Here is an 18,929-nt window from a genome sequence, read left to right as displayed (position 1 = left end):
AGGGTGGAGCGGCTACCAAGCCAAGTGTCTCGAAGATTTCTGGGAAGGAACAGCTTCACTCTTGCGGTAATCCCTAAAAATAATCATACAAAATTGTACAAATGTAGTGGAATTTTTTGCGTATTAGCGTTTAACAGATCTTGCAATCATGAGTGGATGCTTGGATGAGATGCGCTGCCCCGATTTCGAGGCGGTTGCAGAGAGAAGAAACTTGCTTTCATCAGTTTCGGCTGGAACGCTGGTATGTCGACTTGCATTTGAGTATAAGCTTATGACAAGCATCTGCAGGTGTCAGTTGAATATCTTATTACGTTTCGCTGTAATCAGCTGTAATGCTGACTCAAGACTTAGCAAATTTCAAATCCTTGAGGTCTTATATGTATTTTGCCCATACACCAAAGTGTTTTTATGTTTAACATCGTATTAGTGACTTCAGTAAAAAATTGCTTGGTTTGGTTACCAGCCGCTGTTGGGAGGAAATCGGACTCGAATAAGCGGCCGAAATCGAACCTTCTCCAGTTGTTCAGCATAATATGAAGGATTTTATAAAGCTCTATTCTTTGTTAAGCTTATTGAGAAGTCTCAGATCCAGATTCCAACCTTACCAACACTTTCTATTTATCCAAAATGTTTACAAGTGTAAGTGGTTTGAACCCACGATGTTATTGGTCGTTTGTCAGTAAGCCGTGATTTTACTGGCTGTGAAGACTGTAAAAAGTGATTGGTGCATTTTGATCCGTCTTTTTTTAGTCAAAAGTCTGTGGGACTTTTGACTAACAAAAGATGAACTGCAGACAGGGAGCAGTTTACAAGATCAAATGCTGCGACTGCCAGGCCACTTATATTGGTGAGACTGGCAGAAATTTAAACGTACAACTGACTGAACACCACCCTGCAAGCAGAGGCCCCTATCTAGGAAGATCGAAGGGCTTCTGCTCGCAGGGTAACTGAACACAAATAAGCAACTAGAAATGGTGATAAAAACAATCACATTGCTGAGCACCATTTACAAATCAACCACAGAATTGACTGGGACTTAATCCACTATACCATCTACTGTACATCATGTTCCACTACTCTCTTGACTCTGAAGATGACTTCTGCTCAGGTTGTCAAAATGTCAGTCAAAGTCACCCCAAGTAGTCCTTCTCAGGACTTAACACTCACCCGAAATTGGAAATTTTCTATGTCAAATAGAGACTCTTTTTCCAGTCATTCCAAATGTGCAGTCTCATTGGTAGATTAAAAAAATGTATGTGATGGCACAAGAAGACAACAGGATGGAACTAGAAATTTTCTGCAGATGGACAGTAATTTCCACTCCAACTGGTTGAAACAGAAAGTGGAGGACCTCCATGCAAAGGTGGTCAATTTGTTCTGGAAAATCTCTGTATGATCCTATGTACCTTTTGCATTTCAACCGGTTAAACCAAAAATTGTGGCTGAATGGAAAGTTTCCCAGAAATCAGGAGATTTTTTTCTTGTGCGCCAACCCCCCCCCCCCCCTCCCTTATCTCGAACCCTCTCAACCAAAACTAAATTGACTCGCTCCTGCCACTATGAATCTTGTGTACATGCATGGGGGTGGTACAGCAAAGGCTAATTTAATAAAACATTGACACTTATAGTTTGCAAATTGAGTCTTGCTTTTACTTGATCTGATGATCTGTACAGGTAATTGGGAGATTCATTCATTATCTGAGAAGCAGTCTATATGTCTATAAGTAAGCTTAAGCTTGGCTATAGTTTAAATACATGTAAAGGTACTGAGTTTTTAATCAATCTTTTTGTTCAACAGTTTTTCATTGGTTGGTGGATTATGATTGACGCAGAAGCTACAAAAGTATTTCCTCCTGCTTATCACACACCAGGCGTCATATCTTCATTAGCTGTCTTCATGTAAGTTATGAAACTTCATATAAATAACCCTCTATAAATAAAGCCTTTACTACCGTTGGTTGCATCTAAGCATAGACACGAGACAAAAAACATGTTCTAATAGAGTGCCAGACATGACATGTTTTTTTGCCAAACATATTAAGTTCGACAGCCTTTAAGCAAACTGTCGCACCAGATCAGTGCGTTCCACTCATATTTCCAGCCGAGTTGCAGGCATATTTCTTGCCCAGAAACAGCACACATGCCTCCAGAAAGTATTCTTTAAACATCTAAAAATGCTTGCAAAGAATATTTTGTTGAGCAAAAACAAATCAAATCAACAAGAGCTGCCTACTCCAAACTTTGAATGTTTGGCACCAAAACATGTCATGTTTGCATCGAGCCAGAACACTTAAATGTTTTTCCCTCCTGTGTACACGCTTATATGCAACCAACGGTATTACTAAATGGAAGAAAGACAAAGGTGCTGCCTGGTTCGTGTCTGTCTGGCTGTCATGAAATTTAGTTAGACTGTATTTAGTTTTTGAGGAAAAGGCTCTTAAAAAATTAGAATAAATTACCTTTTCTTTAAAATGAAAGTTACCTAAACAATAGAATATAAATTACTGATACAATTAACTGATGTATGTATGGCCTTGAACACTTCACTTAAATTGGTTCAGTTTTGTGAAAAGAAATCAGTCAAGTAGCTGTTCCTCCTTTGTGTTTGATGCTTGCATTTTACTTTTAAAGAAAAGTAATAAGCCACTTTCTTGTTTTTTAGCCTTTAGAACTTTAAAAACTTCCAAATTGTTCTAAGTAGTTTTGACTGAGAAAGCTGGCTACCTGACCCAACAAACTGAATGGTAAACATTACTTAAGAAGATTTGGAGAGAACCAGAGTTATTGACCCCTCAAAATTCTTCATGGACTCTCGTACTTTGAGAGTTTACTGGAACACTGAGTTTCTTAGTACACGATAACTGGTCTCCCTGCAAAAACTGAGTTTATTTGGAGCAATTTTGATTTCAAGGCCAAAAAGGCATAAAGGCATACACTCATGATTCCCTTGCTTAACACCCTTCAAACCACTTGTTGTAGTTGAATAACTTCTGACTTTGAATGGAATTGTATTTCTTTTCCTACAGGGTAAATGCTGTGTCTAATGCACAGGTTAGAGGTGAAACATACAACACAGGGTGTATTGGACAGACAGGCAAGTTGTATATGGCATTTTAAATATCTTTCAGGGCATTAATTTGCAAACTGAGGCTGGCTAAATTGACTTTTACCCTATCTAATTTTTTTGAGTGAAAGTCAGCAGAAGTGTGGGCGAGAACATTTCTTCCCCCGTCTTCCTGTGTTTAGGTCCACGGTTGTCTCAGGTAGGGTTCCAAAGCAAATCTGTGAAAGATTAAGTACTACATGTACATGCAAATCCAATGACCTTTTTTTGATAAATGTCAATTAAAATTTCTTGTGTACTTATATCGGCAAACTTTTTGAATCAGGGAGGGTGCCAATTAATAGTAAGCCAGAGAGCTCAGACACCAATCGTCAAAGTTTTGCCAAACCATTTGGTGCTGTGTCCTTGAAGTGACGAGAATCCACTGTCAAAACGAGAATTCTAGAATGAGAGAAATGTGATTTTTTTGTTGAACTTTGACATGGAAATTGGCTCACGTATATATTAAGCACCAATAACTCCAAAAAGTGTTAAAATAATTATATAACAAAATTGCATTTCTTTCCAAATTGAAGCTTAATATTATCTTTGAAGAATGCATTGTTACCCCCAATTCTCTTTCTAATTTGGATTTCAATAGCCCCTGCTAAAATCTCCTTTTCCTACATGGTCATAAACTGTGCAAAAAATAATATACTTGAATAAGTAGGCATCTTCCTTAAGAAATAAGAGGTTCTTAGACCATCCAGAGATGCACAAAATGGATACACAGCAACAAAAGGAAGCACCATCCTTAAAGGGGCAGTGTCACCTATTTTAGTGTAACTTTGAGTGCAGGCCAAAAAACATACTTCAATTGATGGAATCGTTAAAATAAGGGTTCAGTTTTGTTAACAATAATCCTACTAGTGTACAGAAACTAGTTTTAGTTCTGTTTGGCTGCGGATGGCTTGGATGGAAATGGATTACAACTTGAAAAAATTGACCAGTTTTTTCAAGTTCCTCTTGTGTATTTTAGAGAAGTTGCTAGAAACCAAATAAATTATTAATAGTTAGTTCTTCCTTGTCAAAATCCCTCAAGATTTTCTTCCCAGTGTTCTAAGAGCAATTTCATGTTAACTTGCAAAAAGGTTTTTTATCAAAATAATGTTTGAGCAGTTTTAACCAAAATACTGCAAAATCGCCATGACAGTGCCCCTTTAAATTAAAATCCATGGAAAGTGTGAGTGAAATCATTAGACATGAAGTGTTGAATATTAACATGGAATCATGCTGTCTCACTCATGTATTCCTTATGCTTGCTCCATACCATTAAATTGTTAACTGTTTCAGGACCATGCGCATTCATACTGAACAAATGCAGAAAATACCGTGTTTATTTATTTATTTATTCGATTAACCGCCTACCTTTGAATAAGCACCCACCTTAAATAACTGCCCACCCTGAAAGCCCAAAACGTTTATAAGTGCCCACCTCACCCCCCTACATTTCTGAACTAGCCCAGTGCAAAGTAAGAGGAGCATCAGTGGTGTTTCAAAATTGGTTTTGGATACGGTAGCCAATGAACTATTTATGGCTAATTGTTTATGATAGCTTTCGTACTTTGTTTTGTCTTGTTGAAGCGAAATAAAGTAATTGTTATGCCTGGTTTGCTATTCTCTAAAAATTAATGTCCTTGCTTGGTGAAAATGTTGGGAAAATTATAAGCCTCCACCCTCGATGGGGTCGTCATGTCATTGATGGCCTATGCTCATCCAAGAACGAAGGGCCTAAGTAAGTAAGTACTAAGTACCCTTAAATAAGCGCCCAGGGTGGTTAATCGTATAAGTACTGTGACAACTGTTTGTTCCAAGAGAGCAGTTTTCCCCCTTTCAACATATCTGACTGTTCTTGACAGGTGCCCGGGTGTGGCTTATAATGGGCTTTCTCTTGCTGTTTGGTGCATTGATTGCAGCCAGTTGGATTCTATTTGGTGCTTATGTTGTTCCAGGTAATGTTAGTAATTAAAAAAGGTACAATTTAAGACAGACGTGGCACATTCTTTTGCTTGCATCAAAGATGACATGTTCACATGTCATCCTCAAAACATTTACTAGTTAACAAACTTCATACCAAGGTGCTGTTTAGAATTGGCAGATGAAATGACACTTGAGTACCCAAAGTTTGCTCAGGCTCTAGATGAACAAAATGGGAAATTGCCCAATCTGGAGTCCATCATAAGAAAAGAATGATCACATTATAACTACTCAGTTTACCAAGTTTGAGGTTCTATCATGAATTAAATAATTTTGTAACCATGTAGAAGCACCAAGCCTGATCTGGGGCCCATTTCTTGAATGTCCCGGTAACTTACCAGGCCCGATAATTATATCTTTAATTTTTTTTTTTGCTGATTACACAGTGATTACTAGCTATTAATGCATATGACTTTACGGTAACAATTTAATCGGAGTTGTTTTGCTTTCAGCTGACCCAGAACCCTGGCCAGGTGTAGCGATCTTCCTGCAAAATGCTTTGATTTTCTTCAGGTAAATTGCCATCTTGTTTGTCTACAGTTGTATCTTGGAATTCCGGGCATGTAAAATGAAAGGCCCAGAGAGTTAACTACAGTAGAAACTGAACTTCTTTGAGAAGGCATTAAAAAAATGTTACTTAAGGCAAGTCAAACTGCACTACCACAAAAATTAATATAAACATGCTCTTTTTGGTCCAGTTCACGTAAAAATTTTGAATTTATGCCTTTGAAAGTATTTGCTATCAGGGAGGTGGTCAAAACTACTATACTCGAACAGGACCCACCAAACCACAAAATAGATGGTGGTCTCTGCCTGCATCCCCCTTCCTCAACCTCAAAAGATGGCATCCAGCAGTAAAAAGTGACAATGAGATTCCAACCTCACTTTTCTTGTTTGCATAGCAATGGTGACTCTTGCTAGCTGAATATTTGTGTCAAGTCAAATTTTGAAGCCAGTAAAATTTTGTCTGTAATGAGATAGGTGGTGTCTTCGATAGCCCCCCTACCCCTGACAAGGTGGGTCCTCTTCGAACAAACTTGTTATGACGAGTTCCCTCAGAGTTCTCTTTAGTTTAGCTTCCATAGCATTAAATATTAAAATCTTATTTATTAGGTAAGGGGTCAAAACAACTATACTTGAACAGCACCCACCAAACCACACAATAATTATATGCCAAGTGGTCTCGTCCTGCACCCAACCCCCCAACTTCCTCGACCTCAAAAGATGGTGTCTTTATTGCACAGCCATGCCTCTATCCAGCAGTCAAAAATGACAACAAAGTTCAACCTCATGCCACTCTTCTTGTTTATCTAGCAATGCTGACTCTTGCTACATGTGGCTGAACATTTAGATAAACTGTGTCAACTCAAGTTTTAAAGCCAATAAAATTTCGTCGGTAATAATGTTCATGGGATTGGTGGTGTCTTTGATACCCCACCACCTCCCACCCCAGACAAGGTGGGTCTTCTTCAAACAAACTTCTTAATTTACATGTATGACTTAAGTTCCCTTATTAGTGAGGTTAACAAGTAAAGGGAGGCTTGTTCAGAAATTTGACTGTCTCACTGGCTAATTTAGCGTCTGAATTACAACATTCAAGATAAGATGGATGGATGGATGTCTAGGGAGCCTAGTTTAGTGGACTTATGATAAAAATACAATGATCAACCAAAAAAAAAACAGTCCTTACATTGTTCATGATAAGTTCTTCATTCTTTCACTCACAGTGCAATTGTCTTCAAGTTTGGTCGAACTGAAGAAAGTTGGTAGAGTGTTCAAGAACGTTTTGTACTTAAAACGACTAAAATAATCTTAATTTGTAGTATTTAAAGGGGAAGTATCACGAAAATTTGACTTCATTTCAAAACTCAGAAATGTTTGTCTGAGAACAGAAACAAAAAATTATTGTCTAGTTTTGTTATAAATTGTCACCCCAGTGCAATAAAACTGTCGATTAGTGCCTCTGGCCAGAGACAGAGTAGGCCGGTTTGGATTGAAACTTGAAAAATACTAGGCTAATGTTTTTCAAGTTTTCGTATTTTTGTTTCCAAAATGCGCTAGGACAGAGTACGTGTTGTTCCTGTCAGGAATTGAGTTGATTTCTCTCCTCTCGTTGTTCTAGAATTATTTTGTAGCAAAGTAAAGGTCTTATTTCACCATTTTTAACAAAAGAGGTCAAAACCCCCATGATACTTCCCCTTTAACTTTTTGTATATTATTTTATAGCAGCAGAATGCAATAGATGCTATAGTTCTGTTTCAGTGTGAATAGTTGGGCTGAGTCTGTTTTGCTCTATTCCAAAATGAGAACGGACGTCAAAATACTCAAAAGTTTATTGTAATTATACCATAAAAGCTCTATTAAACCTCAATGTGTGGCCTATGCATTTTCAGATCTAGAAGGGGGGGGGGGGGTCTTAGATCAGAGAAGGGGCTTATCTTAAATTGTAATTTTTGAACAAAACTTGATCTAATTTTGAACAAAATTTTACTGCAGAATTGAAGGAAACACAGCATTACTGGGTTGTCTACCATAATGTCATAATTTTCTTACCTTGGCACGATTATCATACTTCTGCACATTGAAGACCACGTTTTCCCGTAGACAGTGACTGTTGTACTGACCCATCTGAGTTTTGAAACTTACAGTTGAACCGCTGTTAAGTGGCCACCCTCGGGAAAATTCCCAGTGGCTGCTTATAATAGTTTTATCAGAAATTAGCTAAAGGCAGGGTAGAAAGTGGCATCAATTTATTGAATACTCTTAACACACTTGGAGTCTTGGGACAACTGGTGCGCATAATTCAGTCTCTTATTCACAAATTCAAATTTGCACTTATAATATTGTTGCAAAAATTCTATATACAGTACTTTTAAAACTCAATTTGCACAATTCCTATGAAGAAAATCCTGCGATAAAGTCTCAACTACAGAACTCACAAATTCAAAGTTGCACTTATAATATATTGTTGCAAAAATTCTATATCCTTTAAAAACTCAATTTGCACAAAGCCTCTGAAGAAATTCCTGTAATAAAGTCTCAACTACAGAACTTAAGTCGACATTATAAAAGGCAAAGGGCTTAAAAAATGAAAATGTCTGTAACTGAAGTGGAGAAGATTGTGCAGTTCAAGAAAAAAACTATACCCACTCCATGGAAGGTCATCGGAAATTCCTAGGGGAGGGGGTCTTAAAAGGCAAAATTTTTGAAGCAAAGTATGAAGCTAAACTGGAATTTCCAAGGGGGAGGGGGGGGGGGTGCAAAATAAAAAACCTTCCGTGGGGGGAGTATGGATATTTTCTGGAACTGTACATTACTTCAAAAAGTCCTGCAAACAACTCTGTCTGGAGGAACATGGAGTGTCAATAAGTAACTTGCATCATTTCATTATTTATATGTTGAATATGGCTCAGTGACAGGGTTTATTTTCCAAAAAATCAAAGATTATCACTTGTTTATTATGATGTTGAATTCCATTGTTACTTAAAAGTAACAATGGAATTTAACATGGTAATAAACATGTTTGAATTTTTTTTTCTCAGTTCTCACTTATTTTTGGACTCTTATCTGCCATCAGCGTTTTACAAAGGCCAAACTATTCCATTGTATTAAATTCTTGGTGGTCACTAACTAAGGGTAAAAACAATAGGAGCCGTCCTCATCAGGACAGCCAAAAGGTGACCATGGCCGCTTAGTAAAGGTGGCCATTTAACAGGGATTTTATTAAAGGGAACCTCCACTCCGACAACAAATTGACAGTGAATTGTCGGAAATAGTGCCTAAATTCTAAATTTTACTTTAAATAGCAGAAATGACATTCAAGTCTGCTAAAAATTAGATATGATTATCACCTGTTTTGGATTTTAAATTTCCCGGACGCCGCCATTTTGGATTTTATGATGTCATATGGTTGCCGCTATTGTCAGTAAGCAGAAGTTCTTTTGTGTGAAACAATTGAGCAACCGTTTTACGTCATGAAATCCAAGATGGCAGCGCCCGGGAAATTTAAAATGAAAAATTGACGATAATCAAATTCTGTTTTGTCCAACACAGAAATATTATTTCCATGTTTTCCAATGAAATTTGAAATTAGATTGTACTTTCAACAATTTAACGTTAATTTATTTCAAGAGGGGAGGTTTCCTTTAACAGTATTATAGTGACAATAGTTTCAGGACTTTGATAACTGGCCATTTAATAGAGGCGGGGGGCTGCTAATTAGGTGGCCGCTTAAGGATGTTGCCCACTAATAACAAAGTATTTTTGCACGGTTTATGACTATGCGGGAAAAGCAGATCTTAGCAAGGGCTATGGGAATTAGAGATAATTAAGAAACAATTATTCTAAAAAGCCCTAAAATACAAAACAATGTAAGACATTTTTTTCTATATCCCTGAAAAATGCATGGTTTCCTCTAATTACATTTTCTATACCAAGAGCACTTGCTAAGTTCTGCTTTATCTGCATAGTTTTAAACCGTGCAAAAATATCCCTGTATTAGTAGGCACCACCCAAAGGAAACCTGAGTATCTCCAGATTAGTGCACAGAACGTATGCACATTAACAAAAGTAGGCACAGTCCTTAGTAGGGGTTCAACTAGGTGTTTTGTTGACTTGATAGAAGGGAATGGGGGGGGGGGGGAGGGGGGGCTTAATAGAGGGGAAGATAAAGGTGGGGTTTAAAAGAGGGGAGAGGGTGGGGTTAATAGAGCTTTTACAGCTAAGATACATTTGCATGATTTTTCTGTATCTTATAAAGCAAGCACACAGTGGTGCTCTCAGGGTTGGTTTGTTCTGGACTAATTTAACTTATCTGCCACTAACTAGAGTAATGTATGCACACTGCATTTGTGCTGCAATGTTGGTGTATGATATTGTGACAATAAAAAAAAGTCTTTAACTTTTATTCACAAATTGATTTTTTCACAGTTTGTAATGATTTTATTCAAACAGAACAGTTAATCATAATAAAAGCTATACAAAATATTTGTCTGTGAATTGCATCAATAATATTATTGTCCTTTTCTTCTTCTTGGCCCCCTGTATAATGTACAAGTACCTTTTCCCTTTGGCATGTTACATGTTTCTAAACTGATTAAAGATTCTGGGGATGAAATCCAATAGTGTGTACAAAATGAAAGCTCTGAACACAGGTACTTTTCTGTGATGCAGTTTGTTTCCCACTATAATGTTAGCAAAATTTGGAATTCCGCTTGAAAATCTGTTGTTACAGTTAAAAACAGTTTGCTGTACAAATGAGGCAGCTTGGTCAAATCTGTATTACATTGAGTCTTCACCTCATTTTCATGTCTTTTCTTAAACAAAGGAATATTTGACTGAAGGCTCAACTATTATAACAGGGAATGTTTGATTCATCAACAAAGTTGATAACTAAAGGTAGACTGACCACCGTTAAGACCTTTGCCCTTCTGAACAAGGGCTAATGCTTGAAAGTCAGTACTCGAATCTCTTTACGGTGGCCAATTTACCTTTAGTTATCAACTCTTTTGATAAACCAAACATCCGTTTCTACTCTTCACTGACACAGCACCACAGTTTCTTTATAGAAACTAACCCCCTTATTCATTTGTTGTAACAGCTATTTTGAACTTAAGCTTGCTCAGTTAATGCATCAATGAGCCCCAATAATCTTAGATGTAAATAAGTGCTCATGGGGCTTGTGTAGAGAAGTGAAATTTAAGGATCTTGTGCAACTGCGACAACAATGAGATCAGAACGATCTGACAACAATAGGTTTACTCGATTGCTCTCAACACATGGATGCCAGTTAAATGTCCTGAATGCTGGGTGGAAACCAGCGGTACACCCTGACAATGCCGTCATCTCCTGCAGTGACTAGAACAGGGCCATCACCATCATCGTCAAGAGCCACTGCGTTGACTGGTGATTGGCTTCCATGCAACACACAGTGGACCTTATTAAACTGAATATTAAAATAACAATGAGTTAACTACTATAAATAATTACAATAATATTGGAGGGCTTGGAACATAACTGGCCAATAAGTGCATTTTTAGGTTGTGTTTTGCTTCTTTTTTCGCTCAGGTTTTCCAGAGTCTCTGCATGTGACCTTCAATTACATCAAGATGAGCCACCATGGGACTTTTGTCCACTGTTTTGCACTTCATGTTGGAGTAAAAATGAAAAACTTGCCTGTAGCCATGGGTTTTTCTTCATTAAAAAGGAAGTACAAACAAACCGGCAAAATCTCTTGGTGACATTTTTTGAAGGAACTGAAAGCCACATGCAAATAACCTGGAAAATCTCAGCCAAACTGACAACACAGAACAAGCTGTTTTAAAAGCTCCCCTCTAGAGTCCCTTCCCTTCCATGGTAGCTCAACTGCAGTGAACAACTCCCCAGCCCAGAGAAAGAAGGAATCAATCCCAATTTTAATTTTTCTTTAAAGGTAGGGTTTCACTGTTCAGTGCACAAACCAAGATACTTTTTCACACTTGCCTGCTATGATACCAATAAAATTTTTTTAAAATTATTATTTAATTCATTGTTTTTGAAACATCTGGAAGCGAGTAGATTACCGACACAGGTGGCAAATTTACTCTGGAAACTTTTATGGTTATAAGTGATGATTTTTTAGGTATTATTTCTTAATGATGTAAATATAGACTAAATAGTGATGTCTTGTAAAATCATCAACCGTGGAAGAAATCCTTCGGTTCATCGCTAAATTCAATATTGACAGTGTCGGTGTATTCCACTCACATTTTCTGTGAATTTTGAACATCTGTCATTTAGCTTGGACTAATTGGACTATGTGATTACTGACTGGAAGTACATGTGTGTGGAATTTTTAAGTTCTGTCATAAAATATTATTGATAGGAAAGAGAAAAAAGTATATAAGATTCATGCACACGGTCCAAAGTGTGAAATTCTCAACATTAAGCCTATTCCAGGCTCCTTGAGAGACGCACGAAGGAGGAGGTCCCCCCTCGTTTTCGTCCCCTCGCCCTCTCCTTTGTGCGTCTCTCTAGGAGCCTGGAATAGGCTATTCAATTTGAACTACAGAAGAACTTAATTACCCATTGATAGGTTCCTACCTGGCTTTTCCAGTCACCTTCAAGGTGATAGATATAAACTGTCCCAGAGCGTGTTCCTATGGCAACCAAGGCTCCACGCATAGCTAAGCACTCTCCTCGCTCCACACCGTTGGTATGCTGACCAATCAAAGAGAAGTTGTACACAGTGTCGGATTTGTTCTTCCTGGAGAGGCAAAAACAAGGAAAGAAAAAAGTAGCTCAGATTTTGGTTGACTTTGAACCTCTGTTTAATTACTCTACTTGAAATTGTCCAAGTTAAAATCGAAGGGGTGCCTGGAAAAAAGCCCTACATGTAAGTGACCTCTGATAAATTGCTAGATTCTCCTTCCAAACTTCCTCGTATTTGCTTGTGAAACAAAAGGAGAATTTGACCTAACATCAAAAGTCACTTAGGGCCTTATTCTGTGTACCCCTTCAATTATTTTGAAATTCCTCAACGCAGACATATTTCCAGTTGTCACTTCTCTCCGCCACGTAAGGCTACCTACAGCTACACCATTCGGCTACATAATGTGCAGTTCCAGAAAATATCCAAACTCCCCCCACGGAAGGTTTTTTACTTTGCACCCCCCATCCCTTTAGGAAATTCCAGTTTAGCTTCATACTTTGCTTCTAAAATTTTGACCTTTAAGACCCCCCTCCCCCTGGGAAATTCCAATGACCTTCCATGGGGTATGTAATGGATTTTTCCTGGAACTGCACAATCTGATAGAAACCTTAACCACCACGTATGTGTTACGACCTTTAAAAACTATCACAGTCTAACAGTCTGTGTGGCAGGCCAAGGGAAAAGAGATGGAAAACATGTCTTCCATTTGGTGCATAAAGCAGTATTCACCCAGTGCCAAATTTAGTACAAAATTATTCCTTTCCTCCAGAGCTCTACAAGATGCAACTGACGAACAGGCTTCAAGGAGAAACTAAACAGCTTGAGCTATTTGTTTACTTTCTCCTAAAAGTACAAAGACTTACACATACCAGACAAAGAGTCCATGAGAGTGAGTCAATACCAGAGATGTTTGACCCTTGAGGGCTGCACCCTGTACTCCTGGTGTCAATGGAGAAGAGCTGTGAGCTGTTACATCTGCTAATGCAACAGATGACAATAGCTTTCCAGAATTAACTGACCTACAAAACATATCATTGGTTAGAGTCCTAAGCTAACAATACAGCCCCTGGGGGTACTACTTTTGGGTGTGCAGTGCCCAGTTCTCCAAATCCAAAAATATACCATTTCTCAGCTGTACAGTATGTCTTGTTAAAAATAGACTCTAAAATTCTTAATATATATTTTGTTTACATGCAGAGCTCAAGTTTGTATTATCATTTGCCAACTTTTTCTTACTCGAAGGCATGAGATTTTCAACCTGGGAGTGCCAGGAATTTTGAGGACGACGCAACTATATTCATTGTTTTGTCATCTTGTTCCTAATGAATGTCACAGTCTCTGTATCTCAACCTTATCACAATTCTGGCCCTCTATGCATTGGGGGGGGGGGGGGGGAGGGAGGAAGGGTACTTCCCTATATAAGCTAATATACTTAAAGGAATGTGTGGCACTGAATGGTTTTTTTTAGCCATTCTAGTCTGAAATAAGGTATAAATTTCAACAATTTTCGTCTGAAAGTCTGAAAACGGGTACGGATTTTACAGAAGAGACCAGGTCTGAAAATGGATATCATGATTTTAGAGGTCAGGTCTGAAAAAGGGGTCAGAAAAATTACATATTTTGGTCTGAAATAGGGTACACGTTTGGAGAGCCAAGCCACACCCTGGTCCCCCCCCCCCCCCCCCGCCTCACCTGGGTGTTTGATGTACACTGTAAATTTTGTCTTTAGCAATATACTCTAATAATCTGTACATGATGTACTGTACTGTGTTACTTACCATAAGCCCAATTTGCTGTTGTCAGTGACATAGAGAAGCAAATCTCGCTGCCCTAGCCTCACATACTTTACCCAGTCACCAAGGTTACTCAGTAAATGGCAACAATGACCCTGAAAGCAAACATTGCCGTGGGTCAAAGATAACAAATCTTTCATGTCGGTCTACAGCAGTGGGTGTCAATTCGAAAACTTGAGAAAGCTAAGTAAATAATCATGACCCAGCAAATTGAATGGTAAACCTAATAAGATATGGTTAGACTCATGTCTGTTAATTGACCCCTTATAATTCTTTACTGACCCCCTAATTAACTTTGAAAGTTATCTAGAACACTGTTACAGCCAGTCAAAATTCAACACTCATCAGCTCACATGTAAACCTTGTAGCCCTATCCCCCATATATAAGCTATGTGTATATGGGTATATGCCACTGTGAAGGGTATAGTTTTCAAGCAGTTTAGTCTGGGATTGGGTATAGAAATCAGAGAAGTTTGGTCTAGAATAGGGTATCATTTTCTAGCAAGCTGATCAACTGCTTGAAGAATTTAGTCTACATGTATACTAGGTTTCCTGGGAATTGACGCTTATATACATGTAACATGTTTTAGTTGTTGTACACATAGAAGATTTTGTTTTGGCTGGCTGGACTGCAATAGTGACCGAGTTTCTGGAAACTAACGAGTCTGGAATAGGGTTGGGATTTTTGGTCTTTAGTCTAGTATAGGGTTGAAAAATGCAGCCGAACTTGGTCTAGTTAGGGGTAAGGGATTTTCCGTCAGGGTCACCTGAAGTGTAATTTACCCTCAAATTATCTAATTCACCAAAATAGATTTAGCTACAGTAAACTTAGTTTGATAAAAGAATTAATTCAACAACAGCAAACTAAAATCAAACCGTGGTAATATCCCATAGTCGGACAGAACAATCATCTGACGAAGAGGCCACAAGATTTGATTCAACAGCGACACAGTTGATGCATGCAGTGTGGCCATACAGGGTCAATAGAGATGTATTAGGTGTCTTCAGGTCCCACACTTTAACAGAGCAATCCCTGGAACCTGAGACAATCAAATCATGTGGTGCATCTGCATGGGGCAGTGAACCTAGAAATGTGAAAAAATAACAAAACATTAACTTCTGACACTCCTACAGCTCCTATCACTCCTGCGTTGGTTGTTGCTGAGTGATAACAGATTATACTTTTCCTTGACTGAATGTCATAAAACTGTATTTGAATTAAACAATATCTGTTTTTGTGATTACTTTGGGCTGGCTTAGGTTACCAGATCCAATCATATTACAAGTAAAAATGGCGAAGTGTAACTGCTATAAATACCCTAACTTTCTTTGTTAGAATCGTGTGCAAATGGAACAATTTGCCCCGCTACGTTGTGGAGGCTGGAAATTTAAGACGTTTCTAAAGCTACAGTAAAATCGTATATGTGTATTTCATAATTTCATTTTTCTTTCTATGTGAATTTTATAATTTCCTCTTGTTTTGATTTTTTAATTTTTATTTTCTAGGAAGTTAATTCACATAGCCTGGGTCCGCCTCCTTAACTTCCTTTTCAGGGTGTTATTTTTGTATTTTATTTTTATGATACCTTGAATAAAAGTATGTATGTATGTTCATTTTACTGGTTGTCAGCAGACATATTATTATATTTACTAATTTGTTTTTTTTTTTATTTGCTGTTGATGGAGGAAAGACTACTTTGAATATACCACTCTTCCGCACTGCTGGCGGCCAAAGGAACTTTCAATATCGAGCGACCTCTCTGTGGAATGAGTTGTAGCCTTCGCTCAAACTTAGCCCTTCCGTGACGGTGTTCAAGCGCTTACTTCGGCAAAAACTTCTTAATGACTGTTTTAGTTAATCCACTAGCTTTATCTTCTTTTATCATTGTCTTGAACTTAGTTATGTAATGTTAAATTGACTCTGAAAAGCCTCATGGGGACGAGCCAATAAAGTATGTATCTGTATCTGTACTTTAGTAGGAAGCATGCATTAACCTGGAATTTGCCTCAAAGCAATTGAACAAACAGCATCAACATGAGCTAAAACAGCTGCAATACAGTGATTTGTCCAGCTGTCCCAAACACGAATGGTACCATCCTCGCCACATGTTATCACTTGGTCACCTGAGAACTTCACATCCCAAACTGCACCTGTAAAAGAAATACAGTAAAATTAACTAATATCCTGTATTCCTTTGGCAGGTTAATTTTACAGGTCACAGGTCACAACTACAGGTTACTATGAAAACTGTATATAAACAAGCTAAACTGGGTCTCGTGGCCCTAACTCCATACTAAAAAGCTAATTCAGGCCTAGGGCATGCTAACCGGCCCTCTTGGTTATATACCATTACAACGGTTTTTGTTACTTTTAAGGGACTTGCACTATATGGAGAAAACTGACTGTCTAAATGCACGCACAAAATGGCGTGGATATCAATCACACAAGATGATGAATTTTTATGTTTAGGTTTTTGGGGAGTTTGGAAAGCAGATTTCAAAAAGATGCGTGGATGTTGTAACATTGAAATATGCAGATTACATCTGGACAAAATCATGTACAGGACACGTTATCCTTCTGACATTTTTGATTCACTTTTAAAAGACATTGCGTTCTTTTACCACATTTCAATTTGTGATTTTAGTCAAATTTTAGTCGAATTTTGCGCATGCATTTAACATGAATTTGTCATTAATGATGTCACATATTAAGTGAATATCCAAACCATTTGTACTTACATTTACATTTAGACAGTGTTTTCTCTATGTAGCGCAAGTCCCTTAAAAGTAACAAAAGCCAGTACAACAGTGACCTGTACCTGCGATCTGTGGAATGTGACCTGTAAAGAAGACCTGTCCCCTTTGGAAGGCCTACTTTGATGAAACTATTTGTGTATATTCAGAAAATAGTGAGACGTAGGCATCTTTGCACATATTGATTTTCATTCACCAATAATATTCCCTACAGTGGATCGATAGCTGCTTCTGCGATTACCTGAAATTCCAGAGAGTAGACCATGCCGCCTACGCCCACACCCCCCTCCCCAAGAGAGAGTAAAACATTTTGAAAACAGTGATTTAGTTAGTTTAGACAGTGAATTTAGTTCGTTAGTTTTTTCCTTTTCCTTTAATATTTACGGTGATGGGTTTATCCTGTTGCAAATTCTCCTTGTAGATGTAGATGTAGAGGTAGATGAAGAAAATCCTCGTGAATTGCGGTTGTTTCGCCCGAAAGTCGACTCGCCCGAAAGCGTTTCGCCCAAACTTACATCAATTCGTACGACGAAATACAACATGCTAATAGTTGAAGAATACATCAGTCAAGGAAAGGATCGTTTTCTTGTTGATCCAAATCCAAATTTACTCCATACGAAACGAAAACTTGCTAAGCAACGTGCCGCCGTGGCCGGCGAAAACATTACAACAAGTTGTGCAATCGCTTCGCGTTCTGTTGTTCAGTCGTCCGAACAAACTCTGAGTTTTCCTGATAGTACTTGGATATTCGGCACCACAATAATGTAAGGACCTCTTTTAGTTTGTTTCTACAATTTTAACTGATTGTATCTCCGCTCGTTTTCTCCATTGCAATTGCATTACGTACGTAGGTCTTATAGTTTTTTTCCCATCTGAGTTTCCAATCTAACATCGGGCGAATCGAGGTGAGTTTGGCCGATATACTGTCGGGCGAGTCGACTTTCGAGCGAACCAACCGGCGCGGATTCCCTTCTCGCTCACCTCTATGTCCTTGGAGTTCGGAAACTATAGAGGGCCACTTTCCAATATGACGGCTGCGGTACCACTCTTTATAAATAGCCTCCCACTCAATATTGTCAGTACTGCTCAGTGCGCTAGGAACTTTGTCTCCAAATACACCTGCAATACCATGAGTAAGTTCGATCAAAACATCTCCACCAATGTCTCTGTAACAAGCCGATCTCCATACGAGCTTGTACTTCGGTTGAGAGTGCAAAGAACGCCATGAGCGGCAAACTTGACGTGATTTAGCGAGAGAAACCGCATCTAGACGCTTCAATATCTCATCGATTAATTCCAGGGGCAATTCAGAGACTTTCATTTGGCGCAGTTTCTTTCCGCTTTGCGACAATCTTATCCGCCATCTTGGACGTGAACTCCGAACACACCCTGGGGACGAGTTTTGCTGGGTTGTTCACTTCATGAAGCAGTCACGAAAGATCGTCACCAGATACGGCTTTTCCTGTAGACCCTTGTACTTTAGCACCTAGCCTCCTAGCAGTTTCTCTATCCCACAGGTTCTCCAGAACTCTGTTAAACATTTTTTCTGACCTGTTACAGTCGACTTTTGATACAGAGAGACCACCATTCCAATTCAATTGAACACCAAGCCGGTATTTAAATTTGTATACTCTCTCGAGATTGGTGTCATGAACACAAATAGAGAGATCATCATCATAATTATACAATTTTCAACTTTTGATAAGTACCAGTAAGTAATATCTTAGTTTTACCATAATTAAGTAAAAAAAAGTTTCTGTGAAGCCAAGTAAGTCGGACGAAACTCACGAATACTAGCAAAGCATATCAAGGTGTCATCAGCGTACATTTTTTATCTCAACAGTGTAGCAATCTGCAACTATTGGAAGGTCATGAGTGTACATGGTAAAATGTAGAGGACCAAAGATAGAACCCTGTGGGACCCCAAACAAGATTCTTTGGGGTTCTGCCGAGACTGTCCCATTTACAGATTCTCACTAGTATAGCCTGCGAGCAAGCCGCCCCTCCTCTTCCCCGAGATCGAGAGCTTGTTCGCAGGGTATCTCATTTAGAGATGGAGTACGTTTTTGAGGTAGGTGACTTGAATCCATTGTACAGCTGAAAGGCTAATATC

The 18,929-nt window shown here is 38.5% G+C and overlaps 2 protein-coding genes across 4 annotated transcripts; one reads left to right on the top strand and one right to left on the bottom strand.

The window, feature by feature from the left end:
- The first annotated feature begins 28 nt into the window (after positions 1-28).
- Positions 29-9,402, top strand: LOC146484832 (transmembrane protein 50B-like). Of its 2 annotated transcripts, XR_014863524.1 has the most exons (7): positions 29-241; positions 1,799-1,899; positions 3,027-3,094; positions 4,963-5,055; positions 5,533-5,593; positions 6,808-6,910; positions 7,285-9,402. XR_014863524.1 is itself a non-coding variant. In XM_085104260.1 (6 exons), the coding sequence occupies exons 1-6, from the start codon at positions 149-151 to the stop codon at positions 6,848-6,850; spliced, it is 459 nt and encodes a 152-aa protein (XP_084960386.1). In that variant the 5' UTR covers positions 29-148; the 3' UTR covers positions 6,851-9,402. The 2 variants fall into 2 exon arrangements, 1 of the variants encoding a protein (XP_084960386.1); XM_085104260.1 differs by having other exon boundaries at positions 6,808-9,402.
- A 567-nt stretch (positions 9,403-9,969) lies between these two features.
- Positions 9,970-18,211, bottom strand: LOC146484831 (uncharacterized). 2 transcript variants are annotated; one of them, XM_085104258.1, is made up of 7 exons: positions 17,798-18,211; positions 16,058-16,213; positions 14,939-15,147; positions 14,048-14,157; positions 13,135-13,288; positions 12,161-12,319; positions 9,970-11,024 (listed from the first exon to the last, which is right to left on the bottom strand). In XM_085104258.1, the coding sequence occupies exons 1-7, from the start codon at positions 18,135-18,137 to the stop codon at positions 10,869-10,871; spliced, it is 1,284 nt and encodes a 427-aa protein (XP_084960384.1). In that variant the 5' UTR covers positions 18,138-18,211; the 3' UTR covers positions 9,970-10,868. The 2 variants fall into 2 exon arrangements, with proteins under 2 accessions (XP_084960384.1, XP_084960383.1); XM_085104257.1 differs by having other exon boundaries at positions 12,161-12,323; positions 13,139-13,288; positions 17,798-18,210.
- Between the last annotated feature and the right edge of the window lie 718 nt (positions 18,212-18,929).

This window comes from Pavona decussata, unplaced genomic scaffold (genome assembly GCF_977016875.1).
Source record: "Pavona decussata unplaced genomic scaffold, jaPavDecu1.1 SCAFFOLD_29, whole genome shotgun sequence".
NCBI classification, from domain to species: Eukaryota; Metazoa; Cnidaria; class Anthozoa; order Scleractinia; family Agariciidae; genus Pavona; species Pavona decussata.
The sequence above is the reverse complement of the archived record's forward strand: the minus strand, read 5'-3'. Positions and strand labels throughout refer to the sequence as shown.